The sequence below is a fragment of the Myotis lucifugus genome, unplaced genomic scaffold, assembly GCF_000147115.1.
Source record: "Myotis lucifugus unplaced genomic scaffold, Myoluc2.0 scaffold_247, whole genome shotgun sequence".
Taxonomy (NCBI): domain Eukaryota; kingdom Metazoa; phylum Chordata; class Mammalia; order Chiroptera; family Vespertilionidae; genus Myotis; species Myotis lucifugus.
The window spans coordinates 1,154,772-1,171,446 of record NW_005871295.1 but is presented as its reverse complement, the minus strand read 5'-3'; the positions used below and the strand labels follow the sequence as shown (position 1 = coordinate 1,171,446).

The following is a 16,675-nucleotide window of genomic DNA, read 5'->3' as shown; positions in this document are numbered from 1 at the left end:
ATTCTTGAAAACTTAAAAGTGTGGTTTTGAACTCTATATCCGTGAAGTTTGCTTTCCTCCATTTCTGTCATTTGTGTCCTGTTTCTTTGTCTCCGCATTTTTTATGCTTCCCTGTATCGATAGAGTGGCTTTCTGTGCTAGGTGTCCTATAGGGCCCAGTGGCTCAGCCTCCCCAATTACCTGAGGTGGACACTCTTGGTGCACCCCCTTGTGGACTTTGTGCACAGTCTTGTTGTAGTTAAGCCTTGATTGTTGTAGGTAACTCTGGGAGGGATTGACCTCCAGGCCATTTGGCTGTGAGAATCAGCTGTGTCTGCAGTGGGAGAATTCTGTGATGGAGACACCCCTCCGGGGCAAGATTTGCTTCAATGGGCTTTGGTGCTCACTGAGTCTGCCCCCTGAGTGTGTCCTTTATGAATCCGAGGAGCTGCAATCTGGATGATTCCACTCCGACCACCGGGGATACTGGCTCCTGGATCTCTAAGGAGGTGCTAATCTAGCCTCTGCCTGAGGCTATCCAGCAGGAACCAGCTGTGACTTGCCCTGGGGCCTTGGGCCAGCTGCAGTTTGTTAGGTAATTATCAGATTGCAAAGGGCCAGGCCTTTCATATGCAAAAGCCTCGTGGCTTGGGCGGGGCGGGGTCCCAGGGGATCAACAGGGCGGAGCGAGCAGTTATGGCTGCTTTCAGTCCTGCCCTCAGAGGCCCTGCTTCTCAGTGTCCTGTCAATCGCTGCAAGCACCCCCGAGAGAAAGCTGCCCTCGAGTTCCGACCGATGCCAGGCAGCCCAGTTTCTCCCGTATGAGTCTGGGTCCCCAGAGACTCGCCCGGAACTGGAGCTCAGAGCTTGAGACTCCCTCCCGATGGAAAAAGACAAACGTGTTCTCAGCCGCCAACCCTCTCCGCATGCGCCTCTGTACCTCTGTATTTTACTTCCGCACCGCACCTCCTCTGAGTCTCGGTATGCTTTTTTCTTTCCTTCTAGTTGTAGAATTTCCACTCAGCCAGCCTTCCTGTGGTTCTGGATGATGTGCGTTCCGTCTTTTAGTTGTATTTTTGAGGTGGTTCTGCAAGGCAGCAATCTCCGGTGTTTACCTATACCACCATCTTGGTTTCTCCTGGGTTGTGTCTTTTTCCATAAGTCAGTATTTATATGTCATCAGTTTAATATTCAAAATGCTTTCCCCTCATATTAATATGCAACATCTTTTTTTTTCCTGAACTGTCTTTTTTTTATTTTTTTATTGCTTAAAATATTACAAAGAGTATTACATATGTTTCTTCCCCCCCCCCCCCTTGACATTCCCACAGCCTCCCCTACCCCCCAGTGTCCTGTGTTCATTAGTTATGCTTATATGCATGCATACAAGTCCTTTGGTTGATCTCTTATCCTCCCCCTTCCACCCCCCAACCCTCCCCGGCCTTCCCGCTGTAGTTTGACAGTCTGTTCGATGCTGCTCTGCCTCTGTATCTATTTTTGTTCATCAGTTTATAATGGTCTTTATTATCCATAAATGAGTGAGATCATGTGGTATTTTTCTTTCATTGACTGGCTTATTTCACTTAGCATAATGCTCTCCAGTTCCATCCATGCTGTTACAAATGGTAAGAATTCCTTCTTTTTTTACAGCAGCATAGTATTCCATTGTGTAGATGTACCAGTTTTCTAATCCACTCATCTGCTGATGGGCACTTAGGCTGTTTCCACATCTTCGCTATGGTAAATTGTGCTGCTATGAACATAGGGATGCATATATCCTTTCTGATTGGTGTTTCTGGTTTCTTGGGATATATTCCTAGAAGTGGGATCACTGGGTCAAATGGGAGTTCCATTTTTAACTTTTTGAGGAAACTCCATACTGTCTTCCATAGTGGCTGCACCAGTCTGCATTCCCACCAGCAGTGCACGAGGGTTCCCTTTTCTCCACAAACTTTCCAGCACTTGTCGTTTGTTGATTTGTTGATGATAGCCATTCTGACAGGTGTGAGATGGTACCTCATTGTTGTTTTGATTTGCATCTCTCAGATGATTAGTGACTTTGAGTGTGTTTTCATATGTCTCTTGACTTTCTGTATGTCCTCTTTTGAAAAGTGTCTATTTAGGTCCTTTGCCCATTTTTTTGTTGGATTGTTTATCTTCCTTTTGTTAAGTTGTATGAGTTCCCTATAAATGTTGGAGATTAAACCCTTATCGGTCATAACTTTGGCAAATATGTCCTCCCATACAGTGGGCTTTCTTGTTGTTTTGTTGATGGTTTCTTTTGCTGTGCAGAAGCTTTTTATTTTGATGTAGTCCCATTTGTTTATTTTCTCTTTAGTTTCCAATGCCCTAGGAGCAGTATCAGTGAAGAAATTGCTTTGGCATATGTCTGAGATTTTGTTGCCTATGGAGTCTTGTAGGATTTTTATGGTTTCCCGTCTTACATTTAAGTCCTTTACCCATTTTGAGTTTATTTTTGTGCGTGGTGTAAGTTAGAGGTCTAGTTTCATTTTTTTGCATGTATCTGTCCAATTTTCCCAACCCCATTTATTGAAGAGACTGTCTTGACTCCATTGTATGTTCTTGCCTCCTTTGTCAAATATTAATTGAGCATATTGGTTCGGGTCGATTTCTGGGCTCTCTATTCTATTCCATTGATCTATATGTCTGTTCTTGTGCCAGTACCAGGCAGTTTTGAGAACAGTGACTTTGTAATACAGCTTGATATCAGGTATTGAGATCCCACCTACTTTGTTCTTCTTTCTCAGGATCGCTGCAGCTATTCAGGGTCTTTTTTTATTCCAGATGAATTTCTGGAGAGTTCGTTCTAGGTCTGTGAAATATGCCGTTGGTATTTTAATGGGAAGTGCGTTGAATTTATAGATTGCTTTGAGTAGTATGGACGTTTTAATGATGTTGATTCTACCAGTCCATGAACATGGTATGTTCTTCCATCTGTTTATGTCTTCCTCTATCTCTTTTTTCAACGTCCTGTAGTTTTCTGAGTAGAGGTCTTTTACCTCTTTAGTTAAGTTTATTCCTAGGTAGCTTAATTTTTTTGGTGCGATGGTAAATGGGATTGCTTTTTTCAGTCTCTCTTTCTGTAAATTCACTATTGCTGTATAGAAATGCCATAGATTTCTTGGCGTTAATTTTGTATCCTGCTACATTGCCGAATTCATTTATTAAGTCTAATAGTTTTTTGATGGAGTCTTTATGGTTTTTTATGTACAATATCATGTCATCTGCGAATAAGGACAGTTTTACTTCCTCTTTTCCAATTTGGATGCCTTTTATTTCTTCTTGTTGTCTAATTGCAATGGCTAGTACTTCCAGTACTATGTCGAACAGGAGTGGTGAGAGTGGGCCTCCCTGTCTTGTTCCTGTTCTTAAGGGAAATGGTGTTAGTTTTTGCCCATTGAGTATGATGTTGGCTGTGGGTTTGTCATATGTGACTTTTATTATGTTGAGGTATGATCCTTCTATTCCCACCTTGCTGAGTTTTTATCAGAAATGGGTGTTGGATTTTGTCAAATGCTTTTTCTGCATCAATTCATATGACCATGTGGGTTTTTTTCTTTCAATTTGTTTATGTGATGTATCACGTTTATTGATTTGCGGATATTGTACCATCCTTGCATCCCTGGGATAAATCCTACTTGGTCATGGTGTATGATCTTTCTGATGTACTGCTGGATCCAATTTGCTAAGATTTTGTTGAGGATTTTGACATCTATGTTCATGAGGGATATTGGCCTGTAATTCTCTTTCATTGTGTTGTCTTTATCTGGTTTTGGTATGAGGGTGATGCTGGCTTCATAGAATGAGCTTGGAAGTGTTCCTTCCTCTTGAATTTTTTTGAATAGTCTGAGGAGGATAGGTTTTATTTCTTCCTTGAATGTTTGGTAAAACTCCCCTGTCAAGCCGTCTGGCCCTGGGCTTTTGTTTGCTGGAAGCTTTTTGATGACTGCTTCAATTTCTTCCATAATTATTGGCCTATTGAGATTTTTAGATTCTTCCTGATTGAGTTTTGGAAGGTTGTGTTTTTCTAGGAATTTGTCCATTTCCTCCAGGTTGTCTAGTTTGTTGGAGTAGAGTTGTTCATAGTATTTTTTAACATGTTGGAGTAGAGTTGTTCGTAGTATTTTTTAACAGTCATTTGTATTTCTGTGGAGTCTGTTGTTATTTCGCCTCTATCATTTCTGATTTTGTTTATTTGGGTCCTCTCTCTTTGCTTCTTGGTGAGCCTGGCTAGAAGTTCATCAATCTTGTTTATCCTTTCAGAGAACCAGCTCTTGGTTTCATTGATCTTATGTATTGTTTTTTTGGTCTCTATGTCATTTATTTCTGCTCTAATCTTTATTATCTCCTTCCTTCTGCTCACTCTGGGCTTTTCTTGTTGCTCTCCTCCTAATTCTTGAGTTGTAGAGTTAGATGATTTACTACCATTTTTTCTTTTTTCTTTTTCTTTTTTTTTGAGGTATGCCTGTAGAGCTATAAACTTTCCTCTCAGGACTGCTTTCATTGTGTCCCATAGGTTTTGGATTGTTGTGTTTTCATTGTCATTAGTTTCCAGGATGTTTTTAATTTCTTCTTTGATCTCATTGGTAACCCAATCAATATTTAATAACATGCTATTCAGCTTCCAAGTGTTTGAGTGTTTTGGATTGTTTTTATTGTAGTTTATTTCTAATATTATGCCATTGTGGTCTGAGAAGATGCTTGGTATGATTTCAGTCTTCTTGAATTTGGGGAGACTTTGCTTGTGACCCAATATGTGGTCTATTTTTGAAAATGTCCCATGTGCACTTGAGAAGAATGTATATTCTGCGGCTTTGGGGTGAAATGTTCTGAAGATGTCAATTAAGTACATCTGATCTAGTGAGTCATTTAGGATTGCTGTTTCTTTGCTGATTTTTTGTCTGGAGGATTTATCCAGTGATGTCATTGGTGTATTAAAGTCCCCTACTATGATTGTATTGTTGTCGATCTCTCCCTTGGTAATAATATGCAACATCTTGATTTACTGGTTTATATAATGCAGTTCATATGCAAATAAAAATACAGTGTGAGAATTAGGATAAAAGTAAAATACTTTATAAGATACATAGATAGGTAAGAAGATTCATTACTTTTTGAGAAAGAGAAAGGGATATAAGATACAGTGAATGTGATCAGGATTAAAGAAAAGATGGAAGGGTAGATAGAATGATCAGCAAAGCAGTTATTATAGGTGCTCTAGGAAAATGTCACTAAATCTGTAAGACCCATACTGAAAACAGTATTTTCTGTCCACAGTTGGAAGTCTACAGATGTGAAGGGCTGGCTGTATACATTGCCCTTAGACCATCTATAATAATAAAAGCTTAATATGCTAATTAGACTGGACAGCCCAACGACCTTCTGGACGTCTTTCCGGACAAAGCCACGGCAGCAGTGGCCGAGGCAGATAGGGACAATCAGCCAGGCAGGCGAGCAGTTAGGGGTAATCAGGCAGGCAGGTGAGTGGTTAGGGACTATCAGGCAGGCAGAGGGGTTGGGGCAGTCAGGCAGGCAGGTGAGTGGTTAGGGGCGATTAAGCAGACAGACGAGTGGTTAGGGGTGATCAGTCATGCAGGCAGAGGCGGTTAGGGACAATCAGGCAGGCAAGCAAGCGGTTAGGAGCCAGCGGTCCCAAATTGCAAGAGGGATGTCCAACTGCCGGTTTAGGCCCGATTCCTGCAGATCTAGGGATCAGGCCTAAACTGGCAGTCGGACATCCCCTGAGTGGTCCCTGATTGCAAAAGGGTGCAGGCCGGGCTGAGGGACTCCCACCACCACCCTGTGCACGAATTTTGTGCACCAGGCCTCTAGTCCTATATAATAAAGTGGTAATATGCAAATTAACACTCATGCCCTCACAAGATGGCTGCCTACGACCAGGCTGGCAGGGGGTTAGTGAGGGATGACCAAACAACTGAACAGCAGGCTGCGTGGGGCAACCAGGCCGGCAGGGGGGTTAGTGAGGGACGCCCAAACTACTGAACAGCAGGCTGCATGGGGTGACCAGGCCGGCGGCGGGGGGGCAGTTGGGATCAATTAGGCTGGCAGGGGGTCAGTGAGGGGTGACTAGGCTGGCGGGGGGGAGGGGTGCAGTGAGGGGTGACCCGGCCAGCAGAGGGGGCCACTTAGGAGCGACCAGGCTGGCAGGAAGCGGGCAGTTCAGGGCGACCTGGCCAGCAGCGGGGGGCAGTTAGGGGTGACCAGGCAGGTAGGCAGGTGAGCGATTAGGAGCCAGCAGTCCAGGATTGTGAGAGGGATGTCCCATATTGGAGAGGGTGCATGCTGGGCTGAGGGGACATCCCCCCCCCACCCCCCATGCACGAATTTCATACACCGGGCCTCTAGTTTTATATAAGGGACTGAACATCTGTGGATTTTGGTATCTGCGGGGGTCCTAGGACCAATCCCCTGTGGATACCAAGGGATAGCTGAAGTTTTGGGGAAGTCAAAAGTTATACATGGATTTTCCACTCTGCAGGAGTCAGTGCCCAACCCCCCATATTGTTTAAGGGTCAGCTGTAGATTTCCATCTTCCCCTTTCTTTTTTCTAAGCATCCAAAAGTTAACAGAGGTAGTAATTTATCCACAAAATTTTTTATGTGTGTAAATTTTGAACAGTGTATGTTTTGAACCCTGGTTTCCACCCCATCTTTGGATTATTTTAGGCAAATTATCAGTTTGAATATATTAAAATCATTGAGTTAGAAATATATTATTAATTAAAATAAATAAGGATGCTTTCCTGGTCTCTACTGATCTTGCAATTCGTTCATTTAAATATAAATAGTTTGTATTAGAATTTAAATATAACAGTATTACCACTTATAACCAAAATGGAATGAAAAAAATATAGGTCTGTTGAGGCCTCAGATACTGTAAGAGGATTGCTTAGCTTTTGCTGTTGTTTAAGTTGGCTTTTCATTTGAAACACTTTATTTGAATTAAAGAGTTCACTGCTACAAAATATTTGGAAACCCCTGATTTAAAATAACTTTGCTTATAAAACTGAAACTCATAGACACAGACAGCGGTATGGTGGTTACCAAAGGGAAGGGGGAGGGGGGTAGTAAAAGGAAAAGGGGGCCAAATGTATGATGACGGAAAACAGTTTGACTGTAGGTGGTGGGCACACAGATCATGTATCGTAGAAATGTTCTCTCAAACCTATAGGATCTTGTTAACCAATGTAATCCTAATAAATTTAATTTAATTTAAAAAATAAATAATAAAAATAAAATAAAACAACTTTGCTCCTGCTTTTTGCAGTTGTTTTCTTTGAAGTACAATATAACAGTGTAAAAAGCACTATGGCACTGGCTGGGTAGCTCAGTTGGTTAGAGTGTCATCCCAATATAACTGCGGTTCTCAACCTGTGGTCGCGACCCCTTTGGCGGTCGAACGACCCTTTCACAGGGGTCGCCTAAGACCATCCTGCATATCAGATATTTACATTATGATTCATAACAGTAGCAACATTGCAATTATGAAGTAGCAACGAAAATAATTTTATGGTTGGGTCACAACTGTATTTAAAGGGCCAGAAGGTTGAGAACCACTGCAATATATAATAAGATTGTGGGTTCTATCCCTGGTCAGGGCACATACAAGGATCAATCAGGAATACATAAATAAGTAGAATAACAAATCTATCTCTCTCTCTACCTTCCTCTCTCTAAAAAAAAAAATCAATTAAAAAATAATATTTAAGAAAAAGAGCACAGGGTTTGAATTCAGACTGGGTTTAAAACTTGGTTCTACCACTTCTAATTATGTGACCTTAGGATAATTATTTTATCTCTGTAAGCCTCAATCTCCACACCTATAAAAACAGGATGATAATAACTACCTCATAGAATTGCTATAAATATTTAATGAGATGCATAGTTCAGAGAAAAAAAATGCTTGGTAGATATTAACTATAATAATTATATAACTTTTTCAGTTAATATTTTGGGGGATTTATACTGGTAGCTTTAAGTATTTGTCAACCATTCATCTGTTGGCATGTTTGAAGTATGGATGTCTGATTGAGCACAATGATGAATCCCCTAAATTCTCAACTTTGTCCTTAGGTCCCTAATCATGAGAAATTCTATGCAGACTTCATAATCTTCAAGTATTAAATCCATTTCCCTGAGCCATTTTTTTCTGGCCTGTCCCATTCTAGTTTTATCTAATGAGTCACCACAGCTTTGTTTGTACCTCTTCAGTTCTTCTGCTTAGTCTTCAAAGATTTGCCTTCCCTCTGCTCCTCTGAGCTGTTAGCACAGATAACTTCATCTCCAGACTCAGCTTAGCCCAATTCCCGTGCCAATCTTGATTACATCTAGCAGTATACTATGGATCTGCTAATACTAGGCTGCTCTAGGGTAAGGAAATAAAAGAACCAAAAAAGGTGTGGATGGAAGGAAGTATCAAGCCCTAGGGACTTAGAGGATGCACTATCTTAGATGTTGTACTTATGACAAGACTAATTGCAGATCTCAGTATACTTACCTGCCCTCCATCTCTGGCAAGTCTCCACTACTTGCATTTGGCAGCTAAGGTCAGGGACTTGGAATTTGGTTGAACCCCTGAATCTCAGTTCTGGGACCTCATTAGCAATCAGTCTGAAATGGTGTTTACTCTGAAATACTCTGAATGTCACTATAAATTAGCCAGTATTGAGAAAGTCTGAATTTTGAACCAGAATTTTATCTGTATTTTATTTATAGTAGGGTTAAAGGCCCAGTGAAGACTGGGGTGACACTGGTGATTATAGTTGAATAGGATATGACCTCCTGGTATGTACCCTAGAAAATAAGAGTTTTAAAGGGAGCCGTTATTCCTGGTTTTTGTTTGTTTTCTAATCTTAAATTAGAATAAACTTTATGCTTCTATGAAAGGTATGTATGTACAGTTAAACCTTGAGCATATTTTTAATTCACAATTTTTAGTGTTTATCTTGTCATTTTTCTTTCTATAAGTATCATTTTTTTTCTATATTCTTCCTATTAGATCTTTTCCAACTCTCACTTTAAAGTCAAATAATTATCTCTACTTGTAAGACTCCAGCCACACCTCTGATCCCAACCTTTCTCTTTGGTTTCTATTTCCCTAGTCCTGGCCAAGGACTGGGTTTAAAACTTGATAGTGAATGCTGGCCTTCTTGTTAAGTTATAGGTCCCTTCTTTTAGGGTGCCAGCTGTTATTTCTAGTGGGTATATCTTTCACTATGCTGCTTGGCTGTTTTTACTGTGTATATGATGTCTGTTTGTTCTGTTATACTTAGCAGGGTTTTTTGTTTGGTTTTGCTTTTGATTTGGGGGTGTGGATTCTTTTGGCCTAGAAATGGTATATATTTTTTTAGAACTGGCCTGTTTCATGACAGTATTTAAACATATTATAATTTATATTTATAATGCATGGTTTACCTATGAAAGTCATTTTTCTATATAATTGAGTGAGTATATGACAGCTGTACATTAGATATGTAGAAGGAACTTATCATAAATTGAGTTAATACTTTTGGAGTATGTCTTTAAAATGTAATTGATAACCTTTGTCCAAAATACGAATTTCAGTAGTCTATGTTGGCATCCTTAATTACTTTTAGAGACTGTATTTTAGGTAGGTAGGTAAATAGGTAGATAGGTAGGTAAACAGGTATGTAGGTAGAGAGATGGTTTGGTTATTGAAGTGGAAACGTAGAAAGGGAAAGCAGTTACTGGGAGAGCAAATAGTTTGTAGAAGCTTCCCCAAGCTTCCTAGCCCTAATAGCAACCATTCATGTCAAGAACCTGTCTACCATCCTCTGAGAAGTTATTTTAACAAGAAAGTTACACAAAACGATAAAGGAAGGTAGATAGCCCATGTTCTGAAACCCAAAATTATGTTCTTTCCTCTGTTACATCTTGGCTGATGCTCTGTCTACACTCCATTCTCTTAACCTTTTCTTCAGAATTTGGCTTAAATGCCAACCCAAACCTGTATGCTTGTGTTCTCTTCCTATTGTTGCCTTCCTGCAGCTAGGAATGTTTAAAGGAGAGTTATACTCAAATACCCACTGGAGTCTAGCAAGTAACACAGGGTGAGATTTATGTGGTCTTGAATACCCATGACCCATTTAAAGGCAGCACCTACCCCTTGGCTTTGTCCAGTGGTTGATAACCTATAATTTAGGTCCATTCTTCCAAGAACGTCCAAACTTTTCATTCTGGAAATCCATATTTGCATGTAATTTTTAATGTCAATTAACTCACATTTTACAAAAGCAATTAATGAGCCAAATGTATGTTGGCCAAAATTGTTTCACAATCTGCAAATTTGCGGCCACTATCCTAAGACAGTGATTTCTATTCAGAAGTACATAATAAAAATCACTTCTCAAGCTTTTTTTGCCATATTTGCCTTATCTTACTCCAGAAATGCAGATTCAGTGGTTTTAGCAAAATGTCCTGTAATGCCAGTGCTGTCCCTCTCTTGTAACTGAACATCACCATTGTTATGCCCAGACACACCAGGTTTGGCTCACTGAGCGGTTACACTACAGATCGGGCATCAGTTTGTAGCATATTTTGGCACTATATTTAGACTATTAGTGGACCAAGGATAAAGAAAGTCGCTCTGACTCCATTCCTATCTGATCTCGGCCCTTACACTCTTCCCTACAGACTTTTAGTTTGAAGCTAAATGTTTCTTGAGTATGACAGCTGAATACAAAATTAGGAAACGTTTCTCTTCACCTTGCATAAGTAAGGAATAATGAGACCTACTGATCGAAATACGTGGAATCCAGGAACTTCTGGTTTTGTTTTGTTTTAAGTATTGGAGGCTTTTAATCAACTGCTTTTTAGAAATGTCTCATCTGTGAGGCTCTTCCAAGAGATGTCCACCTTCATCTTTCTTAATCCCTTGTAGCACGGCATTCATGTCTGTATTCTAATCTGTGGGAACATTTTTTTTGGACCCACAGCATTAGATTGTATTGAATCTTAGAGGCATGGTTTCTTAGCAGTTGAAACTAATAGAATAAAAACTAGTATGTTTAGTACCTGGAATCCCTGGCCATCAAGATATACCTCAAAGAAGCTTTTGCTAAAAAGGAGAGGTATATTCTCTGATGCAGTTTATAGGTTTATCAGAATTGAGAGCATTTTATGCTCTGCAGACTTCTATGTAGAAAGTTAGACTGAGTGGGCATTCTTGTTTACCTACTTAATTATTATATTTTATAGTGGCTTATTCAATTTCAGAAGGACTATAATTCTCATTAGGGAACCCTCCCTGGAGGACATAAAGTTACACCATTCATTATTAATCCCTCTGACTTCCTTGGCACTAATCAGATTTTTAGTTCCCTACCAATAGTCACCAGGTACTTAGCAGGGAGCCTCTAAGTTCACAGCTTCTCTACCAAGGGAGAGCATCTAAGGGCCACTGTGGCAGTAATCTGTGTATTAGTTATTGAGCTAAAGTATGCCATGCTATAGCAAATTACCCCACTTACAGTGACTTGCAACACAGATTATTTTTTTCTTATAACATATGTACATCATGGATCGACTATGCCTCGACCCATGTCTTTTTTATTCCAGGACCCAGACTGACACCAGCCCCTGTTTGGGACGTGGCTGATCATGGCTGAGGAAAAAGAGAAGCATAATGAGTCCAGAACCGTTCCTTAAAGCTCCCTTTCAAAAGGAGAAGCATACCACTTCTATTCATATTTTATTGGCCAGAGCAAGTCATACAGCCAAGCTTAATGTCAAATGGGAAGGGTGAAGAATGATTTTTGAACAGCAATATAATCGAATACAGTTCTACTTCCTCAAGGCCTTATAGCTTGTATCTTTGGCATATATTGTTAGTCAACAAAAATAAACAGAAACTGAGTAAAATACGTGCCTGAGTATCACAGCAGCTATTAACTTCTTATCTGTCCTTAAGCAATGGACGGTAATTATTTTATTTTCCCCAAAGGACCTCCTGCCATCTCAGAGATAAGTAATAAGCCCAGCGATGGTCAGTGCTCTTATCAAGGACCATTTTTCCCTTGCCTGGTCTCAACTCCACAGCTTCCTGGATGCATGCCTTCTAGCATACAAGTTGAACCACTGGCTCCACCTTCTGGTCTTTGTGAGAAATTCACAAGTAACGTTAACATACGCTGTACTTGTACTTTTATTATTTTGTGTCTCAATTACAGTTTACATTCAATATTATTTGAATTAGTTTCAGGTATACAGCATTGTAGTTAGACAAATCACATATTTTACAAAGTGTTTCCCCCAATATTTTCAGTACCCACCTGGCACGATATATAGTTATTACAATATTATTGACTATATTCCCTTTGCTGTACTTTATATCCCCTTGACTATTTTGTAACTACCAATTTGTACTTTTTATTCCCTTCACCTTTTTCACCCACTACCCAAGCCGCTCTCACCTCTGGCAACCATCATCGGTTCTCTATTCTCAAAAGCTACAATTTTTTTACCTTGACACTTCCCCTATTTTACCTAGCTTTTTTTTTTTTTTTTATCAGTACCCCCTGTAACAGACTGTGGCTTATGTTCTCTAATGTTAATTGGATTTCCTCTTCTTCCCCTTAAGTTATATACTCTAACAAGGTCTCATTCAGTTTTGTCTTTTCGGTGATCTCAGCATTTTTAATCAGATTCTAATCCTGGTTGCAGCATTGAGTTCATTACTCTCATTAATCGTGTTTTATTTTTAAATAAATTGGGCCACTTAACTTCTCTAGACTACCAGTTGTTTTACCTGTGGAATGGCTCAACTCTCAGTTCTTATTTCTCTTTGCCTGCCTTGTTCCCTGGCTATTCGTATGACTGCACTGAAAACTTTTTTAAAAAGGTTTTTGGAAAGGTATATACACTGTTATAGTAGATTAATAAACATCTTCACACGGATACCCTTGACATAGATTTTTATTATATGTAGTATTGATTACAGATTTGATAAAGTAGGAAATTAAATATGCTATTTAAACTTCAACCGTAAAAATATTTCATTAAACAGTAGCATTTGCAAATCAATATGGTATTTAAAGCTTGTCTTCTTTTAAAAATATATTTTATTGATTTTTTACAGAGAGGAAGGGAAAGGGATAGAGAGAGAGAAACATCGATCAGCTGCCTCCTGCACACCCCCTACTGGGGATGTGCCCGCAATCAAAGTACATGCCCTTGACTGGAATCAAACCTGGGACCTTTGAGTCTGCAGGCTGACGCTCTATCCCCTGAGCCAAACCGGTCAGGGCTAAAGCTTGTCTCTGACTAGACATTGTAAATATCTGAGTTGCTTGATTCTAGCTTTTAGTAACAATTCATTCTTTTCCTTTTTCCTATCTAGATCACAAGAGACCCCTGGGGATGGGCAGCCTCCAGCTTTACCGCCCAAACAATCGAAGAAAAACAGCTGGAACCAAATGTATTATTCACATTCGCAACAAGATCTGGAAAACCATATTAACGAGGCATTTGATGTTCCATCTTCCCCTGAAAAATCTACTGTAAGTAGCTTCAAATATTCTCATTTTTCTTTGAAATTTTAAAATTATAAATGAAGTTATTTTTGTACAGTGGCATGTTTTGTAGCATTTTCTCTTTTTTATCATATGTTTGCTCATAAATTATGACATGATATAACATAACTGGAATTTCCTTTTATCATCATTTATAAAATGCTCATTACTCTAGACATTAATTTTTAATAAATATATGTTGATTTTAGTCTTGTAAAACACATTTCTAGAACAAATGCTAATAGTCCATTAAATATGATTAACTTGATTATAATTCACTGAGTGCAGAGACTATCATTTTCATCAACCTTTTGACTATATTTATGGATTATGTTGGTACTTTTGCCTTAGAGAACATGTTTTTACCACAACAAATGATAAATTGTTAAAATCCCCTGATTTACGAATTTTTATTGCTTTTGTAGATAGATGTAAATAAACCAAAAGTGAGATTATCAATAAATTTTAAGGATACACAGTGTTCATGAGATGGATAAGGACAGACAAAGTATGGGTATATTTCAGGAAACTTTATAGGGACATCAGGAAATAAAATAAGATGCAGGGAGAAAAGGGTCCACAGCAGGTTTGACACTGCCAGAAATTTCTGGTAGCCATTGCACACATGGCCGTCTCGTTTTTCCACCTATGGCCCTCCCACGTTATCTCAAGTTGAAAGGCAAGAGGCACTCACTCTAGTCTCCCACACTTATTGTTGTCCCACCACCATAGACACATCAAAAAGAGAGAAGAATCCTTACCAAAAATGGCAACTTTATTGTTACCTCTGTGGTGATTCTTTTGTATCATTCATTCATTCATTCATTGGTTCATAGTTACTGAGATCTTTCTGTGTGCTAAGGTACTTTGGTAGGTAGTAGGAATACAGAGACAAGTAAGACATGGTCCCTGCTGTTAAACAATCTACAGTGTAGTTTGTTTTTTCATTCATTTCTTTATTGAGTAGCTGCTGTATGCCATGCATTGTTGTGGGTTTGAGGATTTTATGGAATTAAAAACAAAACAAAACACCTTGCCTTCAAGAAACTTACATTCTGGGGATAAGGGCGAGACAAATAGTAAACAAGGCACGTAATTTAAGTCTATAGCATATTAGATAGTATAAATGCTAGGGAGAAACATAAAGCCAGAGGCCTAAGGAATTTCAAGAGTGTTACAATTTTAGATAATATAGCCAGGAATGAACTTAGTGATAAGCCATGTAGATAAGTTGAGGGAATGGTAGGTACAAAGGCAGGGATATGACTGATACAATCAAGGAAGTCAGTGTGGCTAGAGCAAAGTCAGCAAATGAGGAGGAGATGGGTACAGGACAGGGTCAGATCCTGAAAGCCTTGTCTTATAAAGACTTTGTTTTAAACCCTGAGTGAGGTAGGAAGCAAATGCACATACAGATCTGAGGAGAGAAGTAGCATAATGTGACTTGTTTCACTCTAGCTGTTCTATTATAAATAGCCTGAGAGCAGGGTAGTAGAGATAGTTATAACATATAGAAGTATTTCAAGCAAGTAATGGTGATTTGGACCAGGGTGGTAGCCACAGAAGGAATAAGACATGACTTTATTCTGGATATATTTTTAGAGTAAAACTAACATAATATGCTGATGGATTAGATGGGGTGTACTAGAGAAAGAGAGATCAAGGATAGAAGCAAGGTTTTTGCCCTGAACAACTAGAAAGGTGAAGTTTCCATTTACTAAGGTCTGAAAGACTACAGGTAGAGCAGGTATGGGTGGAATATCAGGAGCTCAGTTTTGGACATGCTAAGTTTGAGATGTCTATTAGAAATCCATTTGGAGATGGGATTCTGGACTTGAAGGGAGAGGTTCAAGCTAGAGTTGTGACATTGAAAACTGATGGTATATAGACAATATGTTAAACCATGAGGTAGGAAGAAATCACCAAGGAGGTGTGTTGTGTATAGATTTCTAAATAAGAGATTCTAGAAATTGAGCTTTGGCCCTCTAAATTATAAACAGGAGGGAGATAAAAAAAAAAAAAACAGCAACTGAGGAGATGCAGATAGAAAGGTAGTCAACTGACTGGTGGGAAGAAAGTCACAGAGAGAATAATCAACTTTGTCAAATGCTACTGGTAAGTCAAGTAAGATGAGGACTGAAAATTGAACACTGGAACAGTGTGAAAACCTCTGGTGTTCGTAATGGGAACAGTTTTGGTGAAGTGCTAGGGGTGAAAACCAGACTCTAGGATGGAGTGAGAAGGACAGCAAATGGGAACACTCTTTCAAGAAGTTTAGAGAAAGACAAGTATCACATGATCGCACTCAGATGTGGAATCTAAGTAACAAAATAAACTGATGAACAGAATGGACCCAGAGACATGGAACAGAGTGGGGAATCTCAGAGAGAAGGTGGGGGAGGGTGGGTGGGTGGTAATCAACAACAACAAAACGAAAGTTTAGCAGTAAGAGGAAGGAAAGAAAGGGCAGTAGCTAGATGGGGAAGTGGAGTCCAGAGAAGAGGAGTTGTTGTTGCTTTAATGGGAGAAATAAGAGTATTTCCAAGAGGATGAGGGAAATGGATAAGGCAGGAGGGTAGAGAATTGCTATAGCAATATTCTTGAGTATGGAAGAGAGGATGGGATCTAGAGCAAGCAAGTAGGGAAGACAATTTGAAGGCAATATAAGGTCTCTAATTAGAAGTGATTATAGAGAATTTACAAGTATATATAAATAACTAATGCAGCTGTGGGGTTAAGGAAAGACTTCCCAGAAGTGATCATCTCTGAGCTGTGACTTGAAGGATAAGTAAGAATTAGCCAGATACTTACCCTCAAAGAGCAGGCATAAAACATGGTAAGTGAAAGAAGCCAGTAACAAATAACCATCCTATATAATAAAAGAGAAACATGCAAATTAACCGTCCCTCCACTATGCTCAAGCCACGCCCACAAGCCAATCAGGAGCGAGTATGCAAATTAACCCAACTAAGATGGCGGTGGCCACAGAGCTGGAGCGAGCAGGAGGCTTGGGTTGCCCCCGGCGATGGAGGAAGCCAAGCTTCCCGCCTGCCCTGGCCAGCCCTGGGCTCTGCTCAAGGCTACAAAGTTTCAATTATGGAAGATAAATAAATCCCAGATACCTGC

The 16,675-nt window shown here is 39.6% G+C and overlaps 1 protein-coding gene across 11 annotated transcripts in view; it reads left to right on the top strand.

The window, feature by feature from the left end:
- The window catches only part of PTPN4 (protein tyrosine phosphatase, non-receptor type 4), a 206,652-nt gene that overhangs the window by 141,221 nt on the left and 48,756 nt on the right, over positions 1–16,675 (top strand). For all 11 annotated transcript variants that reach the window (XM_023762515.1, XM_014464397.2, XM_014464400.2 and 8 more), the window contains one exon: positions 13,378–13,537. In XM_023762515.1, coding sequence (XP_023618283.1) covers positions 13,378–13,537 — 160 coding nt within the window. The remainder of the gene's footprint in view (positions 1–13,377; positions 13,538–16,675) is intronic.